The sequence below is a fragment of the Plectropomus leopardus genome, chromosome 6 (genome assembly GCF_008729295.1).
Source record: "Plectropomus leopardus isolate mb chromosome 6, YSFRI_Pleo_2.0, whole genome shotgun sequence".
Classification (NCBI taxonomy): domain Eukaryota; kingdom Metazoa; phylum Chordata; class Actinopteri; order Perciformes; family Serranidae; genus Plectropomus; species Plectropomus leopardus.
This window is the reverse complement of record NC_056468.1, coordinates 31,522,987-31,548,708: the sequence shown is the minus strand read 5'-3', so window position 1 is coordinate 31,548,708 and position 25,722 is coordinate 31,522,987. Positions and strand designations below refer to the sequence as shown.

Here is a 25,722-nt window from a genome sequence, read left to right as displayed (position 1 = left end):
TTTTTTACACAGAAAAACAATAGTTTAAATGTATTTTTTAAAAATCTGTTTTAGATTTTGGGGATGTTACATATGGAAAAACTGCTGCCTCTACATTAAAATCACTGGATGCTGTATACCATTCAGCCCTAAAGTTCATAACTGGTGATTTTTACAGCACCAACCCTTGCCATCTTTAACAAAAGGTCAGCTGGCCAAATTTGACAGTGAGGCGGGACGAGCATAGGTTTTAATTCATTTATAAAGCTTTAAAAAGCACACTTCCTCCATTTATTTCATCCCTTTTCACTCTAAACACATAATCTTGGTACTCGATTGCAGAGCAGCTCAATGATTCAAATTTCCCAAATCAGAACTGAGCTAGGAGAAATGGCATTTTCTTACTGTGCACCTTAAACATGGAATAATCTGCTGAGGAACTTAAATTTGGACACTTTTCCACCATAACGGCTGTTCAAAGGCCTTATTTTAGATCTTTTTTTTAACTGAATGCAAATTTTTTAAATAATACTTCTGCGCCATAACATGTTTGCTATCTTGCATTTTTATTTAGCTATTTATATTGCTACCATTGTTTATTTGTTTTGTATGATTTTATTTCTAATTTAACTGTTATTTGTCTGCTTGTTGATAGTTTTTAATTTCTTTGTTCATGCTGGATTACATGCGAGTTAAATCTTAAGCTGCTGTACTATTTTTGTATACGTATATACATATACTAGTATGTGTGTCTATATGTCTCTGTTTTTGTTGTTAAAATCAATAGACATTGTTGCAAAAAATATTACACTGACCCATTAGTGATTAGCTTTGAAGCACTATATAGATATGCATATGCATTATTTTATTTTATCTTATTTCTATTAAATGTTTGCAACTGTCACCATATTATATATTATACACTTTATATATTTATATATTGTTTATTGTCTATCTGCTGTCATAGTTTTTTGTATAATGTGATTGTGTGTTAGTTCTGACAGTAAAAGGTTTCTTGTTTTCTCTTTTTCTCTTAAAAAAATAGATAGATTAAAACTACCTGACTAACTAAAGTTACACAGACCTTTTGCATGGTATGAGAAGTACTTTTAGGAACTCTGCAACAGTGCCGCCAAGACAAAGTTAGTGTGTTTTGAATCAGGTGAGGTTTCCCACATGAAAAGGTAGAAAGCATATTAAGGACTAGTGCCCCCTCTAATGGCAAAAAAGCAGCTGCTGCAAAACCAATCACACTCTACACTCTACTTCGTTTCCAGTCAAGTCTTCTACTGCAGGTGAAATAAGTGGATGAAAACATTTACACAAGAGGCCCAACGCTTCCATACAAGAGCTGCTGTAGTGGGAACAAATGCAAAACATGCCATCTCTCTAAAAGCGTGGTTACAGTGTCACCTGCAGTCAAGCCGTGCCGTCCGTCATCCCGACACTTTCACGCTCCGAGGCTTTATGACCACATCCATTCCCATGATCTCTCCAAACACATCAAACACAATATGAATTCTGCCTCCTGTTCTGCCTCGCTCCCCTCGTCCCTGCGCACAAATGCTGCTGTCCCGGGTCGCTCCGAGCTCTTTTCATTATCGACCAGGCCATCCGTCTGCCAGGCAGATAGTCTGCTAGATTAGGATCTGTCAGATGTCAGGTAACAGCCTTCGAACGGGGTTGTTATTTTCCAAAGGTCTTGCCAGAAAACAAGACTGTATTCTGGCAGTGGCAGTAATGCAGTGTCAGAGGAAATGCAGGTTGAGTTGGAGGTGAAGTATCATAAACACAGGCTGTAGATTTGTCCCCGTGGAATAAAATGTAAAACACAGAGGGCTTCTGTGTCTGTGACAGAGGGTGAAATAAGTGTTTGGCTGACAGAAGTGCAAAAATATCATGGCCCTTTAAAGGGTTACACCTCTGATTTTTAACCAGCTTTGTATCAAAACGATGTGGGTAGTATCATAAACATTAACATCTAACCAGTGCCTAGATTACGGTGGCCCTGAGGGTCAAAACGCTACTTTTCAGAAAACACCTCCACATTTCAGAAAACACTACATTTCCTCAAACAAAACTTGTTGTGTTCTGAAATGTAGCGATTAATAATTATAGCATATATAAATAGCAATTTTGTTTTGTTTTTAGAAATGTTATATTGTTTTCTGAAATATTGTAGTGTTTTGGGATATGTTCTTTTATTTCAGAATCAGAATCAGAAAAGTTTTATTGTGTGTAATGATGAAAATTGTCTTTGACGTCGCTCATACAACAAACAACACCATAAAAGACGAAGACTAGAAAGACACAATTCCTAAACCAAGTGAGATAAAATACTGTGCAAATAATGTAAACAGGATTAAACCTCTAGTGCAAAATGATAAAGTGCATAGGATGGAGTTCATTTTGAATCACTGTTTGTTTAAAATGTTTATGGCAGTGGGGATAAGAGAGTTGCGGTAAATGTTTTTTCTGAAATATTGTTTTGTTTTGGGAAATGTCGTAGTGTTTTCTGAAATGCTGACCCAAACTGATGCAAAACACGTCATCCAGCAGAGTTTCCCGAGCTCTCCCGCGCTTTTGCCATATATTTTAATAAAAAGTAGATACTGAAACAAAGATGTCGCCTATTCATTCCTACAGCCTGCTGATGCATATGCTAAAAAAGGTCTTCTAGCTGCCGGGTTACTTCTGCGGTATGCAACCCGACTGAATATATGCATGGATTTTTCTCCCACCCGTGAGTTTCCGTTCGGCTAAAAGTTTTTACATTCTGATGACATCACAGATTTAAAAAAAAAAATTTCTCTGCTCAAGGAGCGTTTTACAAATATAACAAAAATCAAAAATTCAGAATAGAAAAGGTCATAGTTTGCCTTATTTGAAGCCTGAAGTGTCCTGACGTCCGTTTTACAGATGTGTCTTACTTGCTTGAATATTTCTCACTTCAAATATTTTCAGAAACATGTTTGAGCTAATCGTTTAACTGTAATACAAGATGGTTTCTTTCCAACCAGCCGCCATTGTTTCAAATGTTTGCATTACGTCACCCAGTAGCTGGAGCATTTATTGGTCTGGGAAAGTGCAGTGCATTCTGGTAGTTGTAGGTTTTCTACCTTTTGAGCAAAAGTGTCCGCTTTCTCTTTTTTTCTTTGGTCATGTGGCAACAATTTCAAATTATGCTCTTCAAGAAAGTTCTGGTACAACAGGTATCTTCTAGTTTTGAAGCTAAAATGTTCCTGCTTTGCCAGTTAATCCTTTTCAAACACACTGCACTCTCGACATAATGTGTGATACATTCTGTATTTCACTTTTGTTCAAAAGCTAGTGCAGGTGGATTGCAGCAGCGTTGACATCCATACAAGATCAAAGCGGTGCATAACACTCGCAGAGCAGAAACCACTAAATGTTGCTTTTGTGAACCAGAGCTCTGTGTGTGTTTATTGTCAGCCAACACCTGAGTTTCTAACAAGGCAGATTTGTCAGAGAAAACTTTTTCTGACGCATTTTTCAGCAAAGGTTAGCTCCGGTTCACGCAGCATCAAAGGAGTCTGCCGTATGAAAGAAATACAAAATGAAAGCATCGCGAATATCTGTCAATGTCAGATGTTTTTGCATTAAATATTCAGCAATCTGCCTGTTTGTTTTTCTTTGTTTGATGTTTGCTGAGGTGTTGTAACACATCTGCTTGACACGAATCAAACGGAGGAACACTGGCAGACAGAAGAGGCGCAGGGTTGCCCTGTAATCAAATTCTTTTCAAACATCTCACCTTTTTCTTTACTGCTTCACAGGGTGTGGTGATTCTTCAAAAATACATCAGAAACTACAACCAGTTTGATCATGAGTATAGATGCATATATTCAGAACTACAAATGACTGAAATATGAGGTACAAACTGATCTTTTTGGGTGTTTAAGTTTGTCTTTATATTTACTGTCTGATTCTTTTTGAAGGTCAGAGTCGTGACATTTCTTATCTGGCTACCTTGAGGACCTTACAGATGTTATCTGTAGAGCACAAACAGCTCCAGTTTCCAGTTATGTGTATACTACAGCAACTCTGCCTACAAGCTGCATACAGCGAAGCACAGCACATGATTGTATAGCGCCATATCCGAAGGTTATTTACTGAAAATGACAAGCTGAAGGTCTTTTTCAGTGGAGGTAAAGAATGTGCTGCTGCTGTTTCGCTGCGTGAGTGGGTTTTGCAAAACACAGAACCCAGCTCTTAGACAGCCTCTAACCTTGAGTACCATAAAGCAAGTGAACATATAAACAGCTCGTTCAGGGCAACCGTTTTGAATATTATCGAGGCAACAGGCGGTAGAGTATACAGTAACTTTACCTTGATGCTTCACTCAGCAGAGGGGACATCAGAGAGTGACGGGCAGGGATGAAAGGTTGTGCTGACTGGCTCTTCTTCCTGCGTCGCCGCACCTCGTCCGCACCTGACCAGCAGGTTCCTGCAGGCAGAGGCCACCTGAACGCAGCAGAGACAGCAGAGCAGTGCTGTCAGCTTTGATTTGATTTGATTTGAATGTTATTTATTTTGTGTATCTTAAAAAAATAGAATTAAATACAATAAGGATATTATATAGTTATACACAAACATACAAACATATCCGAAAAGGAGTGGGAGGAAGTAAAAACTTATTAAATCCCACCCTTCTCCATCAGTTATTGAAAAAAAATGCTTCACTTCCATTTTATACAAGAATTTCTATGCAATATTCTACTTGCAACATATTTACACTGTTATTCAGAAAACATAACAAAACATAAGAGCACATGCATGATGCAGTTTATATGATTAGCAGGTATTTTTCGGTAAAGACATTGCATTAGAATGACCTCAATTAGCTATGGTTCAATATTTGACTAAAGTGCAATATATGGATGTTCTGAAAGCTGATAGTTGATGTTAAAGGCATACTTTTTGCAAAAATTATTGGCTACTGTTTGTAAATGCTATCGCCAGCCAAAGTGAAAGTGAAAGCTGCGACAAGCTGTTGCTAAGCTACCGGAGCAGCGGCGCTAACGCTAAGCTGTCAGCAGCTGACTGTCAACTATCAGCTGTGGCGAGGGGCTCGTTGCAACCGGACCAGTGGTGCGAATGCCTGTCAGTGCCATTGTTTTGACTTTTCATAAGAAGTTTGTCACAGCTGTTTCCACAGGGGTCACAATTATCCAGTGCGGCAGTTAAAGATATAAATGATAATATAATTTTTTTCTTTTTGTGCCACAACCCTTAAAATTCAGTAGATGATTAATAACTAAATTCTAGGACGAGTCAGGAAATGAGAAATATCTGCGTTTTACTTTAACAAAGTTACATGCATTTGAAAACGTGAGTGGGTAAAAATGACCCACCATGGCGGTTCTAGTGTTAGAGCTGAGGGGAACAGTGGAGTAGGGTGATAATCAGCTGTGTTTGTCATTATGAGTAACTCTATTTAGTCATTTGATACATGGTGAAAAATATTGATTAGTGCAGCTTTAAATAGTCTAAACAGTGATAAACAGATAAACTTGGCCAAAGAAACCCGCTGCCAGTAGAAATGAAACTGAGCTGATGTGGGTTGTTGCCTCACCCCTCTGAATCGCTGTCGGAGTCAGAGGAGAAACTGGGAGGTCGTGGCTCTGTTCGGAGCTGCTCCTCCCTCCTCATCCGCTGCCTCTCCTCCTCCGCCCTCTCCTCCTGTTCCTCTTTCTGCAGGAGGTGGAAGTAGCTCTGGCCCCGCTTAATTGCTGATGCCAAACGCCTGCAAAGTCGAGAGACACAAATAGTGAGTCATAAATACAGAGCATCACCAGCGTGCTTTAATTATGATATATGTTCACCTTCCAATGGCCCAAATGACAGAAAAGAATTTTAAAAGATGAACAGAAACCACAAATGCCGAGTCTGCGCATTAATCTCCTGTCTTTGTCAGACATACAAAAACCATCAAAGCCGATGAATTACGGTCCAAAGTGCGCGCATGTCATCACGATAATCCCTCACATTCATGCACACAGATACACATATACGCACACACACACGAGCACACTGTAAATCATCCAAATCAGAGCACAGCAAAGCAGCAGGCAGGCACAAATGACACCTAACTAGAGTATTACGGGAGAAACGTGTTACGTCTGGCCAGATTAATGACTTAATTATGGCGGTTTAGCTTCCAACCATAACCTTTCCTCAAATACTGTTTGCTTGTTTTTCTCATACTGCACGCGTAATTACCTTTGCATTAATGCTGCGGTGGAAAATTAAAAGACGCTGCTTAGAAGGAACTGTCGAGGTGACTTTGCCGGCAGACCAGCAGAAGGTAACACACCTCGTCATTTCTTAATCATTTTTCCACGAGCAGTTTGATTTCTTGTGAGTGAAGGAGGCAGAGAAAGACGGGTCAAGGTGCACGCTGCTACCAAGCGTGAATGGAGAGTCGAGGTCACGTGTGAGCCCTTGTTGCTGGATTATTACAGGGCTGCATGTGCTTTACAATGAAATAACAGCCGTGGTTCAGCTCTTACTGATGTTATTGATGTCGGAGGAAGCTGAGCAGTCATCAGGGATTTCAATATGAGATAAGCAGTCAAATGTGTCAAAGGCAATATCTAGAGAATAATGTAATAATTCAACAGTTTTGTTTATATACTCGCAGTGGAATTGTATCAAGATGATATGAACGTAGTGCTTTCTTTCACAATATTCTGCTGTCTAAATGAATGATTTCATGCTTTCTGTTATTAGAAAACAAACTAAGTAATTTAAAAGCCACCATGTGGAGTTTATATGCTTATTCTGTGACAAATTAGTCAACTCTTTTGTTGCATTAATGCCCTTTTACGCACACACAAGGACCCAAATATTCAGGCACACAAGTAATGCGATACAAATTTCTGCAGACGGTTTCATGCCATAACATTCTGGTTGTTGGACACCATTTAGGAAACCCAATTGTCCAGTCAACTCATGGTGAACAAAACAAAACGCAGCTTCAATTTCCTGTTTATGAACGTGACAAAAAAACAAAAAGGAGAGGAGTGAGGGTCAGAGCCACAGCGACCTGACAACAGGAATACTCAACTTTGCTTCGCTTAGGGAACACTTGACAGGGGGCTAATACATGTCTCTAGGATTTCAGTACATATTTTAGATTTTAGGATATTTTTAGGATATTAGGAGGTTTCTAGGATGTTATGACGTTTTAGGATATGTTGAGAATTTTAAGATGTTTCTCAGGTTTTAAGATGCTTCTAAGATTTTGGGACATTTCTAGTATTTTAGAAAGTTTTTAGGATTTTAGGACATTTCTAGTATTTTAGGACATTTCAAGAATTTTAGGACATTTCTAGTATTGTAGGACGTGTCTAGGATTTTAGGAAGTTTCTGGGATTTTAGGACGTTTCTAGTATTTTAGGACGTTTCTAGTATTTTAAGATGTTTCAAAGGATTTTAGGGACATTTCTAGTATTGTAGGACGTGTCTAGGATTTTAGGACATTTCTAGTATTTTAGGAAGTTTCTGGGATTTTAGGATGTTTCTAGTATTTTAAGACGTTTCAAGGATTTTAGGACTTTTCTAGTATTTCAGGAAGTTTTGAGGATTTTAGGAAGTTTTGAGGATTTTAGGATGTTTCTGGGATTTCTAGGACATTTCTAGTATTTTAGGACGTTTCAGGGATTTTAGGACGTTTCTAGGATTCTAGGACATTTCTAGTATTTTAGGACATTTCTAGTATTTCAGGAAGTTTTGAGGATTTAAGGATGTATCTGAGATTTTAGGGACGTTTCTAGTATTTAAGGAAGTTTGTCAGATTTTAAGACCTTCTGTATTTGAGGAAGTTTCTAGGATTCTAGGACATTAGGGGCTTAGGTAGGACCTCAGTTGGGGGATGCAGGGATCCTCCACTGGCACTTTTTTTTGATAAACAAGCTCTATTTTGATGCTGTTTTATTCACTCGCCTTATGTATACCTAAAGTACAAAAGCAGTTCCCAGTATGAATCACTTTATTTTTTATTGTGAATTAGAAAACGGTTGAGGGGCCGCCCGGCACCAGATTTGGCCCTCGGCCATGAGAATCGAGTATCACTGCCTTACAACATTTTGGTGACCTTTCCTTCACAGGCGAACTAGTTTGTTTTCACAGGGGTGAAACCACACAAGCAAGCAAAAGCACAAACGCCTGCATATGTTCAAACCCTCTGCTGCTCCAGTTCTTATTTGTTATCTAGCGAGCAGCTGGCTGGTAATATTTCGCCCACAAGTAGAGCCAAGCACTTCAGCCTAGGAGGGGGGCACGGAGCACTTGTGCACCAGCATGCTAATTTGGCTCTGTTCAGTGATACACCGAGTGCACCAGTTTAGCTCGGAGGCATGTCTGTTCTATTTGCATACCACCACACCCCTGATATTACTTATTAATCTTCAGATGTGACATCTAAGACCAAAATGCAGCAGTCTTAATTAAAGTGTGTTTCTATCAGCATCGCTAATGACTCGTAACTTCAAATGTGCAAAAAGTTTTTCCCTGGAGTGGCTGCCGGCTGCCAAGAGTGTGGGAGGTGGCTCAGTGACCTTGCCTCAGACGTGACTAATTTTCGTTAGCTCTTTGTGCTAAAGTGAATCTTTCACTTTAGTTCAGCAAGTTTATGGTTTTTTTTTTTTTATTTTAATTGATTAATATCTTCTAACTCGAACACAAGTGGTTGTCTTTCTGCTTGTGTTTGATGCACCACACGCACAAATGTTTGGGACAGCAGCACCAGTCGTGTCTGAATGGGACATGAAAGCTGAACAATAATGTGCTGAAGGAAGAGAAAGAGAGAGAGAGGAGAGCTGCCGAGTCAATGACAGGCTGCAGTATTTGGTGTGACAAAGAAAATAAAAGGCATTGAGAAGAAGCAATGCATCGTCAATACGTAAACACACAATGAAACTTTTGTGTTTGAAAGCCAAGACGCTCTGAAGTGAAAACCCCATTATGCCTTTTTTCATCACCGCCGTCTGTCCTTCCAGTCAATAACAACTTATTCTTCTTTGTGAGAGTGAATCATGTCCACAAATCAGAGCCGGGCTTGAAAAGCTCATTAAACATGACAATGCTTGGAAGGGAGGCTTGATCGGTGGTTAAAAATTGATTGCGATGTAAAAAAATGTAGACGTTTGTGCGTTGGGGGAGGGCAGTGATGGTCGGGGACAGATTTTTTTTTTTTTACAGATCAGCTCATGGGAGCCCCTGGGTGGCAGCTTGTTGCCAGGCAACAAAAGAGATAGGGTTTGTGGTAGGTGAAATCTTCAGTGATTAGACCAACTAAGATGTTGTGGCTCTACTCTGATTCTACTCACCGGCTCTACTCTCACACCATCATAAATTCCCAAACCTTAATTTTTCAAGTTATGATTAAAAACTTTTGTGAATTTTGCAGGTTATGATACACAAATGACTGCAACATGTCATAAACAAGATCAAAGATCATAGACAGAATATAAAGATGAATAACATGACAGCTCCATGGAGGTATTAAAAGGATAGTTCACCCAAAAATGAAAATTTAGTTATTATCTAGTCACCCTCATGCCGATGGAAAGTCGGCTGAAGTTTAATATTCTGCAAAACACTGCCGGAGTTTCACGGGGAAAAGGCATTGCACTCATCTCCCAAATAATTAAAGCAAATGGTGACCAAAATTTAAATGTGATACATAATAAAACCAGAAAAAATGTCTCCATACTGCTCGTCCGAGTGTAATTGGAGCGTTGGCGTAATCCAAGTGTCCTGAAGCCCCAATGTGCCAAGTTGTTTTGAAAAACATCACTGGCATCACGTTTTTAGCGTTATTATAGCCTGTAGCTACAAGTGTGGGAGCCGCGTTCATGTTTGAATATACGTCTTTGCAGACCTTTTCAAGAAAGAATAAAACTGTACCTGGAGCCAAGATTGTGGCTTTTACCTTTTAAGTTTTGTATCTCAAATAGAAGTTTAGAAGTACATATAATACAAACATACTTATGTAATTCTAAGTAAAAAAATACCCTATTAATTTAATTTTGTGTGTTTTTTTAATACATTTTTGTCTTTTTTTGCAATTTCAGCCCCAAATCAACTAACTGAATATGCTTTTTGAATATGTTCGTGTGTACCTCTTTATCTTTTTTATCTTTTTTTCTCTTTATCGTTTATCTTTGTTTTTTATTATGTAATCAGCTTTATATACTGTCATTTATACTTATATATATATACTTATGTAACTCATATTTGTTTTTCACATGTGCTGTTATTAATTAGCTGATGTATTGTTCATGTTCATTTTGTCAAAAATAAAAAAAAATTAAACACATTTCATAATTAAATTCTATTTATGAATCTAGCAGAAGAATGCTGCTCGGTAAGTATTATCTGTCTGCAACAACGTGACGAGAAACAGGACTCGCAGTTGTGTTGACACGACAGCGTTGGATGTTTCATGTCAACATCGCCAGAGACAAATGGCAGACCACGACAACACAAGCTGGCGCAGTCATAAATGACAGAGCGCCACGGGCAAGGGTAAGAGCCAAAACGCTGATTAGGCTTTGTGGCGTCTGCTGAGACAAAACAGGAGAGAAACAGCAACAAATACGAAAGCAGACCGACTCTCACAGTATCTGCACACCAGATAGTTTCATGGAGCATCACAATTCACGTCCATATTGCGTCAGGCATCAGTGACTGCGTGCTCAGAGTGAATGAGGATTGCTAAACCCATAAAAGCAGCACCAAGATGCAAAGACGCTATGTACACATGATGTAAATAACCTGACAGCTGTGTTGCAGGAATCGAATTCAAAAGAATATTTTCAAATTTGTGTCCTATTTCCACCACGTCTTTATATGGACACAATTATTACAGCTGTGTCTGTGTTTCGGGGATTACCTAAATAATGTGACAAATCCCCGTCCTACAGAGGAGGATTAGGGCCTTTTGAAATACATTATTTAACACTATGTAATATTGTCGGCCCATTTTCCTGATATTTTTTTGTGCTTTTATCTGAGAATTGTGATCTTTTCTCTGAATTCAGACTTTAAACAAAGAGCTCCATTTTTTTATTTTTTCCACACACTCCTCCATACTCCTCTTGACATGAATTGAATTAATGAAGATCTTGACAACTAGAAAGAATTTCACTTGTCAAAATATCTTATTTTCTTTATCTGGATGTCCTAAAGTGTTATTGCACTTACCACCTCTCAGTAAAGAGAAAAAGAGAAAAGTTGCGTTTGTATAATTTAAGTTTGCGGTCAAAAAACTTCAAAGTTGTGCAAGCTCTTCTAAAGGTTTACCTTGTAAACTGATGGTAGACATATTTGCACGGTCCTGATATACTGTATAACTTTAATAAAAATGTACCAAGAATTAACAACACATATTTTCTGTCATAATATTTTCTGTCTAATTTTAGACCCAACAGCAGATCTTTCATTGTATTAATAAAGCAAAGTGATGCATTGCAGCAAATCGTTTGCATGTTTTTGTTTTTTTTTATGAACTAAATAGCTGTCAGTACTTTATGTAAACAGAAACAGAAAATTGAAAGTTTTGGGTTCACAGGTAATTACTGCAGTTAATTATTTTTTTGCTTGGCTTATTTCTTGCTTCAGTCTTTATGCGAAGCTAGGCTAATCCCCTCCTAGCTCTAGCTAATGGATATATAAAAGAGAACTGGATACAGCGCTGCAGGCGGGACCATGTTTCATTTCTAAGAAAGTTTACCATGTCTTCTAATAATGTTGCAAATGAAGTCAATAAACTCAATTTCCGCAGTGTGAAATGACCCAGATCTTCAACATCAGCTGCGTTTACATGCACACTTTAAATCATCTGACTGAAATGAACTGTTTTGATTGATTTAAGAGTTTTGGATTCAAATCAAACTCTCTGCTGACGTCCACTTCTGCTTGAAAGTCACCATTTTCTGGAAGAGGAGAAAGATACGTTGTGGCATCCCTTTACATGAGGGAACCAAAATCTAATGAGTTGATCACTGGATCTAAGTGGATGTTGGTGCCAAATTTGAAGAAATTCCCTCAAGATGATCCTCAGATATAGCATTCACGAGAATAGGACGGATGGACTGCAACCCAGAAACATAATGCCTCCGGCCACAGCTATGGCCAGAGTGGAGGCTTAATTTTTTTTTAATTAAATAATAAATAAATTAAATAAAATGAAATTGAATTAAAAAAATGAAATAAAATAAAATAAAATAAAAAAATAAATTGAAAAGAAAAGAAAAGAAAGGAAAAGAAAAGAAATTGAAAGTAAAATAAAATAAAATAAAATAAAATAAAATAAAAGCTTGGATGAATAAACTATGCCCCATAGATGCCCCAGTAGACCCCCCCCAGAACTCCCACTGGCTGAGACCCACTGCATTAAGTCCACCATTATGAAATATAATATGGCTGTACAGACCACGATGTATCTAATGTTTCCACCAAACTGCCTGAGCTGAAAAACAAAACCAGCCTGATTAAGTCTAAGAGGTTTGCTCCGACCAGAGAAGCAGTGAGATGTACGAGCTTTCAACATGCGAGCAGACAGACAATAGGCTGCCATTTGGCCTAAAAGGCATCACAGCCCAAAATCATTACTACTGTATTCACTTGCAGGGATAAACAGCCACAATTCATCTGGGGGTTAGTATCTCCTGTGAAAATGGCAACCCCATAACACCTGTATGAATAATTCAACACTCCGGGCTCTATCAGAGGCTGTCAGAAATGTCAGCCGGCTGGAAGTACCCTTGGCTGCCCCCAGAGGATGTTGTCTCTACACCCTGTGGTGGGGTTAGAGGGTTGCACACACACTCCTAACACACAAACACACACACACACACACACACACACACACACACACACACACACACACACACACACACACACACACACACACACACACACACACACAAACAAACACACACAAACAAACACACACAAACACCAAATGCCACAGCTTTTTCAGTGCCAGGACTGCACTGCCTGCAGGACACAGAGGCACTGAGAGCGGAGCATACCTGCAGTGAGCAAACTGTTGCACATTTTTTCATGAGCGATGTTATTGTTAAATGTGACTTTTACCATAAATAGCTGCCGCTGTTGCATTCCTCATCTGTTTGCCGGGAAGTAGCGGCGAGACACCACATATCTACATCAACAGAAGGAATTCATTTGTTCCATTTTTTTGCCAAACACCCACAGATGTAACTCTCACCTGGCGTGGCCCAGATGCTTCCTCAGGGAAACGATATCTGCTCCTCTTCCAGCTTGGCTGCGGCAAACTGGCAGACTCTGAGAAGAAAGTGCACAAAAACAAAGACATAAAAAGAAAAGGACAAGCAGCTATTATCTTTTTGTCTTCTGAGTATAGCTCCGGAGCTCAGAGCACTTTTTCACCCATGAAAGACTCTGCCGCATCCCCATGTGACCTCTGCAGAGGCAAGTCGGGCAGCAGGCCAAGGGTAAAGATTGTGTCTCTAATATGACATTGCTTATGGAAATGACAGATAATCGGGCAATTAATCTCTTCATAATTAACTGCAATGAGTAAAAAAAGCCTCCTTCTGCAAGATAAACTGATGTTTTCTATAATATAAATGAGATAACGGGGTGTGAGAGGAGTGTAAATGTGGGCTCAATGATTAACAGTCACACCTTACTTCCTCCTGTGGAATCTGGAGGGCTGCTGTTAATGGATTGGCCGACTATCTTTGGTGGGTCATCTGTAGTCGCCTATGAATAGATCATCAGAGACGAGGCAAAGAGGCATTAGCTTGGACTGGATATTTACGAGGATTTTCTGCCTTCAGGTTTTTCATTTTACTTGTTTAACACAATTTATGCACTTTTCATTCTTCATTTTTTGATAATTTTGGCTGTGTTAATGCATAAGACATAAATTTTGGCAAGATTGTGGATTTTTGATCGATCTTGAAATTTCCGGTTCAGCTTTCTACAATAAGTCTTAAATACACACTGTAAACAAGTGCCAAAATGCGCCATTGACAACCATTCAAACTGCAATTTTTGATCCCACAACCATCGAAGCAAACATGCATTGTATTATTTCTGGGTGTTATTCTGGGCTTTTGCCTTGAAACTTGTCATTTTTTACTGTTTTCTGCCTTCCATATTTGGTATATGGGGACAATGCATGCTATGTCCACTAGGTGCACTCTCACAATCAGTGATGCTGCAACTCATTGACATTGTCTGTGATAATCCAAACAAAAAAAATCTACTTTGCATGCAGTACATGTATAAGGGGCTTGCCTTTCCATTATTGCTCGCATGACACGCCTATGTCGCCTACGTCGCCTATGTCGGCTAGTGTGGTGGCTGCAACAGAATTAAACCTGCTAATGTTTTAAACATCCATCGCCATGCTTCATGAAATGTTATCACCAGAATTCAGTTTTATTGCCAAGTACATTTACATATACAAGGAATTTGACTTGGTGTTTTGGTGCAAAACAATTAACATAAAAGAAGAGTAAAAATATTAAATTTAAATAGTATAAGAGATAAAAAATATAGAAGCAATTTAAAAATATAAAATGATAAAAACCCAGAAAAAAACAGAATATAAACAACACAAAATGTATGTACAAAAGGTGCAATGAAGGACGTCTAGATGTGCAGAAGTTGGTTTTAAAGTGCAAATATATACAGTCTAAATAAACAAGTTAACTGACAGTGTGAATGTAAAGAAATCCAGTCCAGTGTGCGTTAATGTAATGCATAAAAACTTATTTAGCCTAACATTAATGTAATGTTTTCAGACTCGGGAGCTGGGTGAGAGCCTGTATCATGTGGGCGGTGGGGGAAGGGTTGGGACAGAGTATTGTTTATGAGGCCAATCACAATTTATGCACTTCTCATCACGAGAGGAGAGGAGCATAAAATCACTCAATGGAAACACAGTCATCTCACAACTGAGTTTTATCGACATGTCGAAAATATCGCTTACGCTTTGCACAAATCTGTAATGGGAACCTGCCAACTGTCAATAAGAGTTTACCCAAACTTACAGAGAGTAGGACACAGTAAACAAGTTTGATTTTTCCAACCTTAAAGCTGAGAAGATGTGAAAACTGCATGTAAAGGGGTTAAAAAATTGAGCTCCAGGGAGTAAATGCTGAATCACTGGAGGTTAATACAGTTAAAAGTGCTACTCCCCTAAATGTCATGACTTTTTTTAGATTTATAGCCGAGCTACAGATGAACTGGACAAGGACCGAGCTGAGCTCAGGTCTTCAAGCCACGACATCCAAAGGACAAAAGAAGGTGCCAGAGAGCACGGAAATGCCACGGCCGTCATATTTCACAGTGAGGCTGCACTGTGAGCGATCCCTGCCTCTGCGCGGCCCCTGCTCCGCCCCACCGTCTCTCTTCATCCTCCTCCACCCCCTCCTACTCCTCATCATCCCCTTGTCCCCACACGCTTCTGCTGATGGATGAGCTCATTTGCTGCAAATCTCTTTCGAGTTAAACCGGGACACTGTTGTTGCCTCTGCTACTTCGGTGAACACAGAACAGAGACCTCAGCATGTGGAGACCGTATGTGTGAACGCACAGAAAATGCATGTTCAAATACATACATGTAAGGGGAAAACTCATTTTTTTAACCCTTTGAAACCTGGGAATATTCTTTCAAAAACATGGGAAGAGGGCAACAACTAAAGAAGGAATGACACAGAAATTAGGTAGTACAAGAAAAATACCAAAAAAATTAGCAACCAAAAATACAACAACTAGAACAACAACAAAACAAATAAATAAAAAAACAACAGTTAAGTAAAAAAAAAAAACCTAAAAAATAGAAAAAAAACACTTAAATAATAAAATAATTTTAAATATATATTCATAATAATTATAATTTTCTGAATCCCCCCCCCCATTTTTTTCCTAAGCTATAGCTTTTAATAAATAATTTCATGAATTTCTTCCCTTTTCCCATGTTTTCGAAAGAAATCAAACAAATTTTCTCAGTGTTCAACAATTTGAGTACTTTTAGAAGGCGTCTAGATAAAGGAAAAAGTCATGTCAAGCCAGGTTTCAAAGGGTTGAAGGAATACTTTTTAACAGCTTCGTATAGAATATAAAGTGGGAAGCATGTGTGGATGAATTGTGGTAAACTTCCCTCCATCTAACCAGTGCCAAACATCCCTCCTTGATGACTCAAACTGATGCAGAACAGGTTATCCAGCAGAGTTTGCTGAGTCTCAAGGCTATTGCTCAAACTATTTATTTTATTTATTTAACCTTTATTTAACCAGGTTGGACCAATTGAGATTAAGAATCTCTTTTTCAAGGGTGACCTGGCAGTCAGCAGTGAAAAACACAAAATTGCAGAAAGAGACACAAAAGGAAACAAAATACAATTCACAAGCACTAAAATAAGCATAAAAGACGACTATCTGTCAGTCAAAGGGGGATTCTCTGGGGGTCATTCAGGCTAAAGACAACGACATACTAAAAATCTGCTTTTAACTCCTTCATTTTAGATTTAAAGACATTTACTGACACCAGCTCCTTTCGTTTCAAGTCATTTTGCAACAAATTCCAGGCTGAGGGTGCAGAATACCCAAAAGCTCTACAAACTACAGGCTGTAATTACGCATTTGCGTATTGCACAACAATCATCCCGCCACCGCAGACGCAAAGGGTAAGAGAAAAAAATCAAGAGACACACCTGCCCCGCTCTCTCGCTCTGTAAGTCGGACAGAAACCCAACCAAACGGTAAAACTAGCCAATGCCAAAACATTTTCATTCTAAAGCCATCAATTACAGACGCTTTCTCAGTGATTTCGGCACAAGACGCCGACGCCAAAAGCCAACTTTGTATGCAAAGTTTGTCTTTCTAATGCAAAGACGTCCCAGTTTTATTAAAAGGCAATCTTTGTAGCAGTGAAATACTTCTTTAAAGAGACGCTCTGTGAAGTGGCCTGTGTATTTCCATCAACATTTCGGAGTAACACACATACACCAAACAATGTTGTTAGTATTGCATTTGTCCTAACGGCACCATAGAGAGCTGAATCAGAAGCATTGTAAATGCAATAACACAGAGCAGGAAACTGCAGAAGATGAGATTGTCTTGTTTTGCCTCCTTGGTGATTTACAGCGTATACGCTGCCATTCTTGCTCACTGTAGTCATAGAGACAATGGATTGGCAACAGGCATGGCTAAACCAATTCAGCGAATAAATTTCTCCAGCCAATACCATCATTTTATGTTAGATCGAGGTTCAAGCACCGCTCTGTATTATTTCTGACTCATTCCTGGCTGCAATAACTTGTAAAACGGCCTTCCAAAAACATATTTCCATAGATAAGCCACTCCATTCTGATGTGTCAGTTTTGATATTGACCACGTCTCTCTATTCGCCGGCCAGCCTCGGAGACTCAGCCAGCCTCACAATAACTATGATGAATGCAGTGTCCACAGGACCAAACCAGCCATTTGACACTTCATCCCCCTTGATGCATTAGCTGCTAATATCCCGTGGATCTGTGGCGGGTTGTTTGAAGCCTCATGAGTCGATGTGACTGGCCTCCGCTGACTGAGCCCTCCCCTGAGCATAGGTGACTGTAATCATCATACAATTGGCAATGTCTTACTTCAAATGCATTTGTTAGCGGGAGCAGGTTTTAGGGGGGGATCAGACACAGCATCTGTGCTACTGATTATGAAAACTGACTCTGAAGAGCCCACCGGGCCTTCAAAACTATCTCTGAGATCCTCTCGAACTCAAATCACACGCTGAAGACGCTTAAGTAAACTGGGTCACGAGTGTGTTTTGCATCCTTTGACGGCTAAATCCAAAATGGTTTCATATGGGCAAGACATTTTTCATTTGCAACACACTTAAATGTGCTTGAAGACGGTCAGCGTACATTAGAAAGTTCTTGCTCTGTTTAGGGGTCGGCAGATGAATAAGAGATAGAAGCGCTGCCCTGAAATGAAAGGCATCGCATATACACAGAAAGATATGAAAATATCACTTGAGAGGGGCATTAGCAGTTCAAGGGAGGAAAAGCAGGAGGGACGATGAAGACTTTCTAATCTTTAGCAGCTGCCAGATGGGATGGGATGAATCAGAAATGTAAAAAAGAAAAAGAGATAGCAAAGAGAGAGAGAGGGAGAGAGTTTGCTTCAAATGAGCATTTTTTTTATTTTGGGTGAGATAAATAAACTGCCAGCCATCTTTGAAGTTAATCCTGATTCAAGGCATCAAAATGATTTGGTGATGATGTGTTTACAGGGGGCGGTGGTGGGGGAAGTCATCTGAGAGAAGATATTATACAGTCTGGCTCTTTTATACACACAAAGACAAACAAAACAAACTGTATTGAATTATAACTAACTGAAATACCTCTCTGGCGCGTTGTTGTCTCGCGTTGTGCAGGAGCGCTGGTTTAGTCTGCAGATGTGAGGGAGGTCTGGGGGCTTCGCTCCGGCTCCGGGGGGCCTCCCCGCAGCCCTGCCGGCTCACCTGCAGCTGTCGGCGGTCACGGCTCTCCCCGGAGGCCGCTGGCTCCTTCCGCCCCGGACGCCCAGTAACGTTGCTGCTCCGCGCACAAACTTTCTGGTTTCGACGCGGATACAGCGTGGAGCTTCGATTAATCATGATAAATATTTAAGTCAACAAGTAAAGTGAATTTGCACAGAAAGTGCAACATATTACTGTCAAGCGTAAACGGAGTTAAACCGTGTACAAACATTTCTACAAACTTCCGCAACACGTGTTTTAACCCTGGGACCTCCGTTTCCATGGTGACGTCGAGCTCAGCCCACAGAAAGCAAACTTTTTTTATTTTATTATTTTTTTCATTTATAGATCATCTCTCACATTATACAGCACATTGGACAGGCATATGAATTTTAAAACTTTGAAAAAATATATTAAAATTATAATTCTAGTAATATATCTGAACAATTTAAAAAATGTAAAAAATAAAAAAACAAAAACAAAAATGCAGATAATATTAAGTGGTAGGAGGGACATTTAAACCAACCCCGCCAAAAAAAAAAAAAACCCAGCTTGACCCACTTAAGATGGATAAACTGGTTAACCAGTTTAAGGTAAGTTTTTGCATAATTTGTGATGGTTTAGCTGGTCATACCAGCTTGGGATGATCAGTCTAGCAGTCTAGTCTATTGTCGTGGGATATGCATAAAAATAAATGTGCACAGCTTGAAAGGCTGGACACACCAGCATGTCCGGCCCACCCAGCTAAACCTTCAAAGACCAGCAAGAACTGGGTCAGGGCCATCTAAGACCAGTTAAAACCAACTAAAACCGACTAAAACCAGCTACCAGTATAAGCTGTGTTTTGGCAGTTCTTGTTTTTTTCAGCATACACCTCATGGTTTCATCAAATTTACATTTTCTGATTGTTTCAGAGGTCTTAATAGCTTTTTTTGTTTGATGTTATCTTAGAAACAGAATCAAAGATATATTGTTATTCAAAACAAATCTGAAGCAGTTTAGCTTTGTGGATGTAAGAAACAACACCATGTTTTCCGAAATTAGAAAATATAAAAAAAAAACAACAGTAAAAGTAACACTTTGTGGCCAAAAGTATGCGGACACACCTATGTGCAAAGTATAAACGAAACCAGAAAATAGCCTAGATCTTGCAGCCCCATTAAGCTATTATCATTTGAGACCCTTTTTTGTTGAGTTAATCATAAATTAAAGTCTGTAGTTTGCTACTTGACAGCTAATTATATGCAGATTGTGATTTCAACCACTTTAATGTGAAAGACTTAACAGGTGGATGAAAGTTTGACTTGTCAGCGTGATACAGACACATAATAGCATCATGGCAGACCACCACTGTCTATTTATGTCTACAGCTGAATATTTAAAAAGTTGTAATGCTTTATTTTAGTTTGGTCATTTCATGGTTAAAAAATTTGCCATGTGACCTAAACGAAAACTGAAAATTGCAGTTTTCAAAAACTATGAGGGGAACTCAAAATCTACCATGAAAATGTGTTCTTTCTGCATTAAATTAAGTTATAATTTAATAAATGTAACTAGATTTAAAGACACATAAAATCACACGAGCAAATGTAACGTTAATGGCAGTTAGAGAGATATCCTAAGCAGGAGTTTAGTTATGCTGATGCTTTCTGCATCACAGTTGGATTTAGCTGCTGCTTGTAATTATGTGGAATACAAAAACTGAATGATTTATTAGTTCATAGAAAATTAGATTTTTTAATTAATAGCTAGGAGAAAATAAATTTAGATAGCTAGCAGGAAGGCATGTCAAATAATTTTGTCAATAATTTTTTCCAATGAGTTTGGAAGGCATGCTTTTCTTAAAATTGCCAAAATTACACCTTTATCATAGCCAGAAACTGTAAAAATAGAAGTAATCGAAAGATAAAAAAAGTACCCAAATCAGAGCATGGTCACGCACACAGAGACACGCACACACACACAGACACACACCCAGAGACACACAAGCAAGCAGGAGCAGAGAGGCAGGCACAGAGCTCTCTGTGTGAGAGGAGAGGAGCAGAGAAGGAGAATCGCTGCTGACCAGCGCAGAGAAATGCGCTCCGAGTGTTAACTGCCAGGCGACTGCTGACGGGCGGCTGCTTGGCAATTAATATATCGAGACACTTCTGCATCCAGTGCAAACCCAGCATAAGGCAACTATCCCCAGCTACCTGACGACATCATGTTGAAGTTTGTAACTTTTGTGTCAGATGAAGAATAAATTGAGAATTGCATTAGATGTTTGTTGTTGCTGCTTTTTTTGGGTCTATATAGTGGCTTTTTTCACTTGATTTTTTGACTTGTCATTGCAGGAAGTATGCTTACAAATAATAACATTTATGATTCGGACTCCGGAATCCGTCGTGGTGAAGAGGGAGCTGAGCCGAAAGGCAAAGCTCTTGATTTACCGGTCGATCATCGTTCCTACCCTCACCTATGGTCAGGAGCTTTGGGTAGTGACCGAAAGAACAAGATCGCGGGTACAAGTGGCCAAAATGAGCTTCCTCCGTAGGGTGGCTGGGCTCTCCCTCAGAGAGTAGAGCCGCTGCTCCTTCGCGTTGAGAAGAGCCAGATGAGGTGGCTTGGGCATCTAATTAGGATGCCTCCAGGACGCCTCCCTGGTGAGGTGTTTAGGGCACGTCCCATCGGTAGGAGGCACCGGGGAAGACCGAGGACACGCTGGAGAGACGATGTCTCTCAGCTGGCCTGGGGACGCCTCGGGATCCCCAGGGAAGAGCTGGACGAAGTGGCCGGGGAGAGGGAAGTCTGGGCTTCCCTGCTTAGGCTGCTGCCCCCGCGACCTGACTCTGGATAAGCTTAAGAAAATGGATGGATGGATGAACATTTATAATGACTGTTCCATTAAGTGTCCCTGAAAACCTCACCAGTGACAGCAGGCAACCACCTGAATGTGACTCACTGCACCTGTGTAATTTTCTGCCATCACAAGTCAAAATCATTATTATTATGGTCGAAATAAGGCCACAGTCAGAAAAGCACAGATGTTAGCCTTTTAATGAAGTTCACGATTACTCTGTTCTACTCCGGTGTCCCAGTTAGTCACGGCAGTGTGACAATGAATCACGCATGCATAATACCAGGTCCCCGAAATGAATCTTTTTTACATCTGTGCTTTTCATATTCAGAATGTCTGCCATAAAAAAAATCGATTGTCCTCTGTTGTCTCACTCTCATGAGTTACAACCTGTAAACATGACTACTGAGTAAACATTGAATGCCTCTGCGCGGTACATTAACTTGTTTTCTTCATTTAGATTTATGTCACTCACCAGTGAGATTATAGACGTTAGGGAACAGTCAGTCACACTGGAAATATTGTTCTCTTGGCTGAAGTGAGCCAAAGCTTTTGTGATAGTCGGCTTTGTCAAAATAAGAGCTGTGAGAGTGTGAGGCAATCAATCCAAATTAATAAATCAAGATAATGTTGCAGGATCAATAATAATTTTCCCACAGTCTATTAATCTACCTTTTCAGGCGCCATCTCTATAACAGCTTTTCACTCCATGCAGCTCCGAGATCAACCTGGAAAAACTCTCAACCTGCTAATTGTAAAAACGAAACGCTAATCACCTTGTGACTAATGATCTATTTTAGTATGCAGACAAAGAAAAGGTGTTAAAACATGACAGACAGGCATGATGAGCTGGATTGAGTTGACCCTCTGTCACTAATTAACAACCAGAGAAGAGGACCTAATCAGGGAAATCAGATAGTATTTGGATGTGAAAGCATTTTAAATGTTGTTTTCTGTTACAAACACATTAACTTACTGAGACAGAAATTACTTCACGAAGCACAAATAAAAAGAAAGATGAAATAAGAGGAAGATAAAGGTAAAAACATGATTTAAAGGATTAAAGGTTCAGTGGAATATAATAAGTAAGTTTTCTTTGGTGTACAATAACCTGAAAATAAGAATTATTGTGTTTTTTTTTGTTACCTTAGAATGAGCTGCTCATTTCTGCATAGATATAAACATATCTACATAGTAGGGTTGTCTGCATTTACTTGTTAAATACGATTCAATAAAGGTCCGAACATGATGCATTATTTTCTAAAATCATGTAAATCGCCAGCTGACATTCCTGTGTGTAAGAGGGAGTGTAAGACTGGCTTTTAAAGCTAGTGTGATGATACTGGTACCAGCTGAAACTAGAAGACCTGAGGATTTCAGTGGTACCAACCATGTCATCCTAGAAAGGAAGGGGGCAAGCAAACACCCCAAAGTTAGGTAAAATTTTGGCGATGGAAAAACGGCATTGTCATTTCACAGGTGTCCCTTGACCCCTGACCTCAAGATATCTGAATGAAAATGGGTTTTGTGAGTAACTGTGACTCTTCCCTTTACGGAAATGTCCATTTTATGCTAGTCCCATCCAGTTTTTCGGTGTCACTTGATTCCTAATCAATCTGGTAAGAATCGCTCCACCTCATCAATATGACAGAGAACCTACAACTACCAGAATGCACTGCGCCACACCAGATCAAGAAGCACTCCCACTGATAGGTGACGTAATATAAACTCATCAGTTTGACACAATGGCGTCCCGCTGGAAACAAACGATCTTGTATTACAGTTAAATGGGAAGCTACAATTTGTTTCCGAAAACATCTGAGGAGAGAAAAATGCAACTCAGACACATTCTGGTTTAGTTTTGCCGTTTGATTTTAGTTTATCACAGTTCATTTATGCATACTGCTCACATTATTCTGATAAAAACCTAGTTAAAAATCAGCAAACTAGCATTATTAAATTATTGAAAATAATCAGTTATTGCAGTTTTAATCATTTCTTTAACGAAATCAGTAAAATCTATAAATAAACAGCCTTATTTAATTGTGGAAAAGGGTAAAACTCATATTTATGAAAAAACGAGATATTTTAGAATAATTTGTCACTGTGGCATCTCGTCAAAAAGTTTCACCTTTCATTATCAGTGTTTCCAACTAGTTCTGATGAGTAGCATGACGATCTCGGTGCACCGTGGGCATGTGTGCCTTTAATGTGAGCAGCATGGAAGTCTCTATTGATGGTTGAAACAGAGGAACCAATTTTTCAGGCGACTCCGGCAGCAGCAGCGAAACCCAATTTAACCTCTCACAGCATATCCTACAGACAGAATCTGTGGGTGAGGCATCACACAAAGTGTCAGAAACATCTGTTCAATCTGTTTTGTGCTCCAGTGGACAGTATGCCAAGATCTCAGGGCACACGGCTCTAAAAATGAAACACTGACAAGTCTGTCACACTTGATAAAAGAGGGAACAATAATAATCCTGTTGAAACTGCTGGGCGAAAGAAAAATGGAGCAGAAGCGAGCTTTGTGCACTCAATACACACACATGCTGCCCAAACGTTTCAGACAGCACACAGAAAAAGGTCATTTTGTGTCCTCCTCGGCCTCGAGCGGAGGTATTTCGTGCTCCAGACAAACCGCTGTGTGTCCTTCGAGGGGTGAGACACGCCATCACTGGCTCATGACAACGCTGTAGTCACCAGTGACAGAATAGAGTTCACTGGGATGTGAGAAGAACATCTTTCGGGCAACAGATGCACCAGTTCAAACACAAAGCAGCCAACTGCCCGCTATTTGCCATCACGCCCTTAAAAGTTATAAATACAACTAATTAGTCTGCCGCCTTCTTCAGGCCAGCGAGAGGTAATGGCCTCCCCTCCCCTCCGCACCCATCACCCCATGCCCACACACCCTTCTCATGGGATCGGCATGAGTGCTTAATAAGTGCTAAAACTGACAGGAGCAGGATATAAAGGCCCTCTGAGACTCCTCTGTCTCACCACCCGTTGCATTCCCTCACTCATTAAGGAGATTTTAATTGCTTAAATTTCACAGACTCAACCCCGAGAGTCCAAAAGTTACTTACCGTCATAAAAAAAAGGCTGCCAGTTTTTTATTGTCTCTATAGGATTTTTTTTGTGTGTTTTTATTTCTCCAATCATGAGCGAACAGGCCAAAACAGAGCCGTCATGTGCGGGGGGTGTCCCCTGGTACCCCCTGAGGAAATGGTGGCAGTCCAGCAGGCTTTTCAATCACGATGTTGGACTGCCGCCTTTCCTGGAGCCAGGGGACCCTCGGTGGATGGAAGTGGAGCGGCTCCAGAGGAGTCTGGCAGCCTGCTCCTGGCCGGGGTACATACCCGCTCCACTGTTTGTGCCCTACATCTCTGAGTCGATGCATCATCCCGGCCAGAAGATTAGCAAGGAGCAGTACAAGTGGAGGGTCAGCCTGGATGTGTCTCACTTCTTCCCCTCGGAGATTTCTCTCAGCGTCAGAGACGGATTCCTGGAGATTGGAGGTATAGAGCATTTGGTTCTGTTAATTAAACAGCTCTAAAAGTTCACTTTATTAACCCTGTGATTGCCAAGCAAATTGGCTTGATTTCCTCCAGAGCATGGGGAGACAGCAACGAGCCGTTTAACAAGAAATGGCACAAAAAATAGCAAGAAGTTAGTAAAAAGTTACAAGAAAATGAACTGAAAATAATTTTTAAAAAGTAAAAAAACAAATAAAACAACTACAAAATAAAACAATGACGAGAAAATGAGTTGAAGAATGTGTTAATTTAAAAAAAAAGGTCTTTTTTTTGAGACATAATTTTATATATATATATATATATATATATATATATATATATCCTTTGAAACCTTAGCAAATTGGCTTTCTTTAAAAAACATGGGAAGATGCTGACCAACCTTTAAAAAAAACCAATGCCCCCCAAAAATAGCGTGAAATAAGTAAAAAGTTACAAGAAAATTACCTGAAAATATTTTTTTTAAGTAAAAAACAAACAAACAAAAGAAAAACAACCTAGAAAATTACCTTAAAAAAGTGTTATTTTTTCTGGTGATTTTTTGGTGTGTTTTTTTTTGCTTGTAACATAATATATAATTAACCCTTTAAAATCTGAACAAATTGGCTTGATATCTTTCAAATAAGAAGTAATTCAGAAGTTAGCAAAAGAAAAAAGCAAAAAGTACAAGAATATTCCCCAAAAATTAGCGGAAAAAAATGGCAAAGAAACAGGGAGATTACCTGAAAAATGTTTCAAAATAAATTAATTATGGAAAATAATTTTAACTACAATACAGTAAAATAAAAAAAATACAATATTTTTTTTTTTTTTTAAATTGCTTTT

General features: G+C 39.4%; 1 protein-coding gene across 1 annotated transcript in view; it reads right to left on the bottom strand.

Annotated features, from left to right (window-relative positions):
- Positions 1-18,748, bottom strand: part of LOC121944421 (coiled-coil domain-containing protein 60-like) — a 73,615-nt gene extending 54,867 nt beyond the window's left edge. The window contains exons 1-5 of the mRNA XM_042488205.1: positions 18,406-18,748; positions 13,681-13,758; positions 13,241-13,317; positions 5,576-5,746; positions 4,330-4,464 (exon numbers count right to left, since the gene is read on the bottom strand). Of these exons, the coding sequence (XP_042344139.1) occupies positions 4,330-4,464; positions 5,576-5,746; positions 13,241-13,317; positions 13,681-13,758; positions 18,406-18,660 (716 nt within the window). The 5' untranslated portion in view covers positions 18,661-18,748. The remainder of the gene's footprint in view (positions 1-4,329; positions 4,465-5,575; positions 5,747-13,240; positions 13,318-13,680; positions 13,759-18,405) is intronic.
- Positions 18,749-25,722: the final 6,974 nt, after the last annotated feature.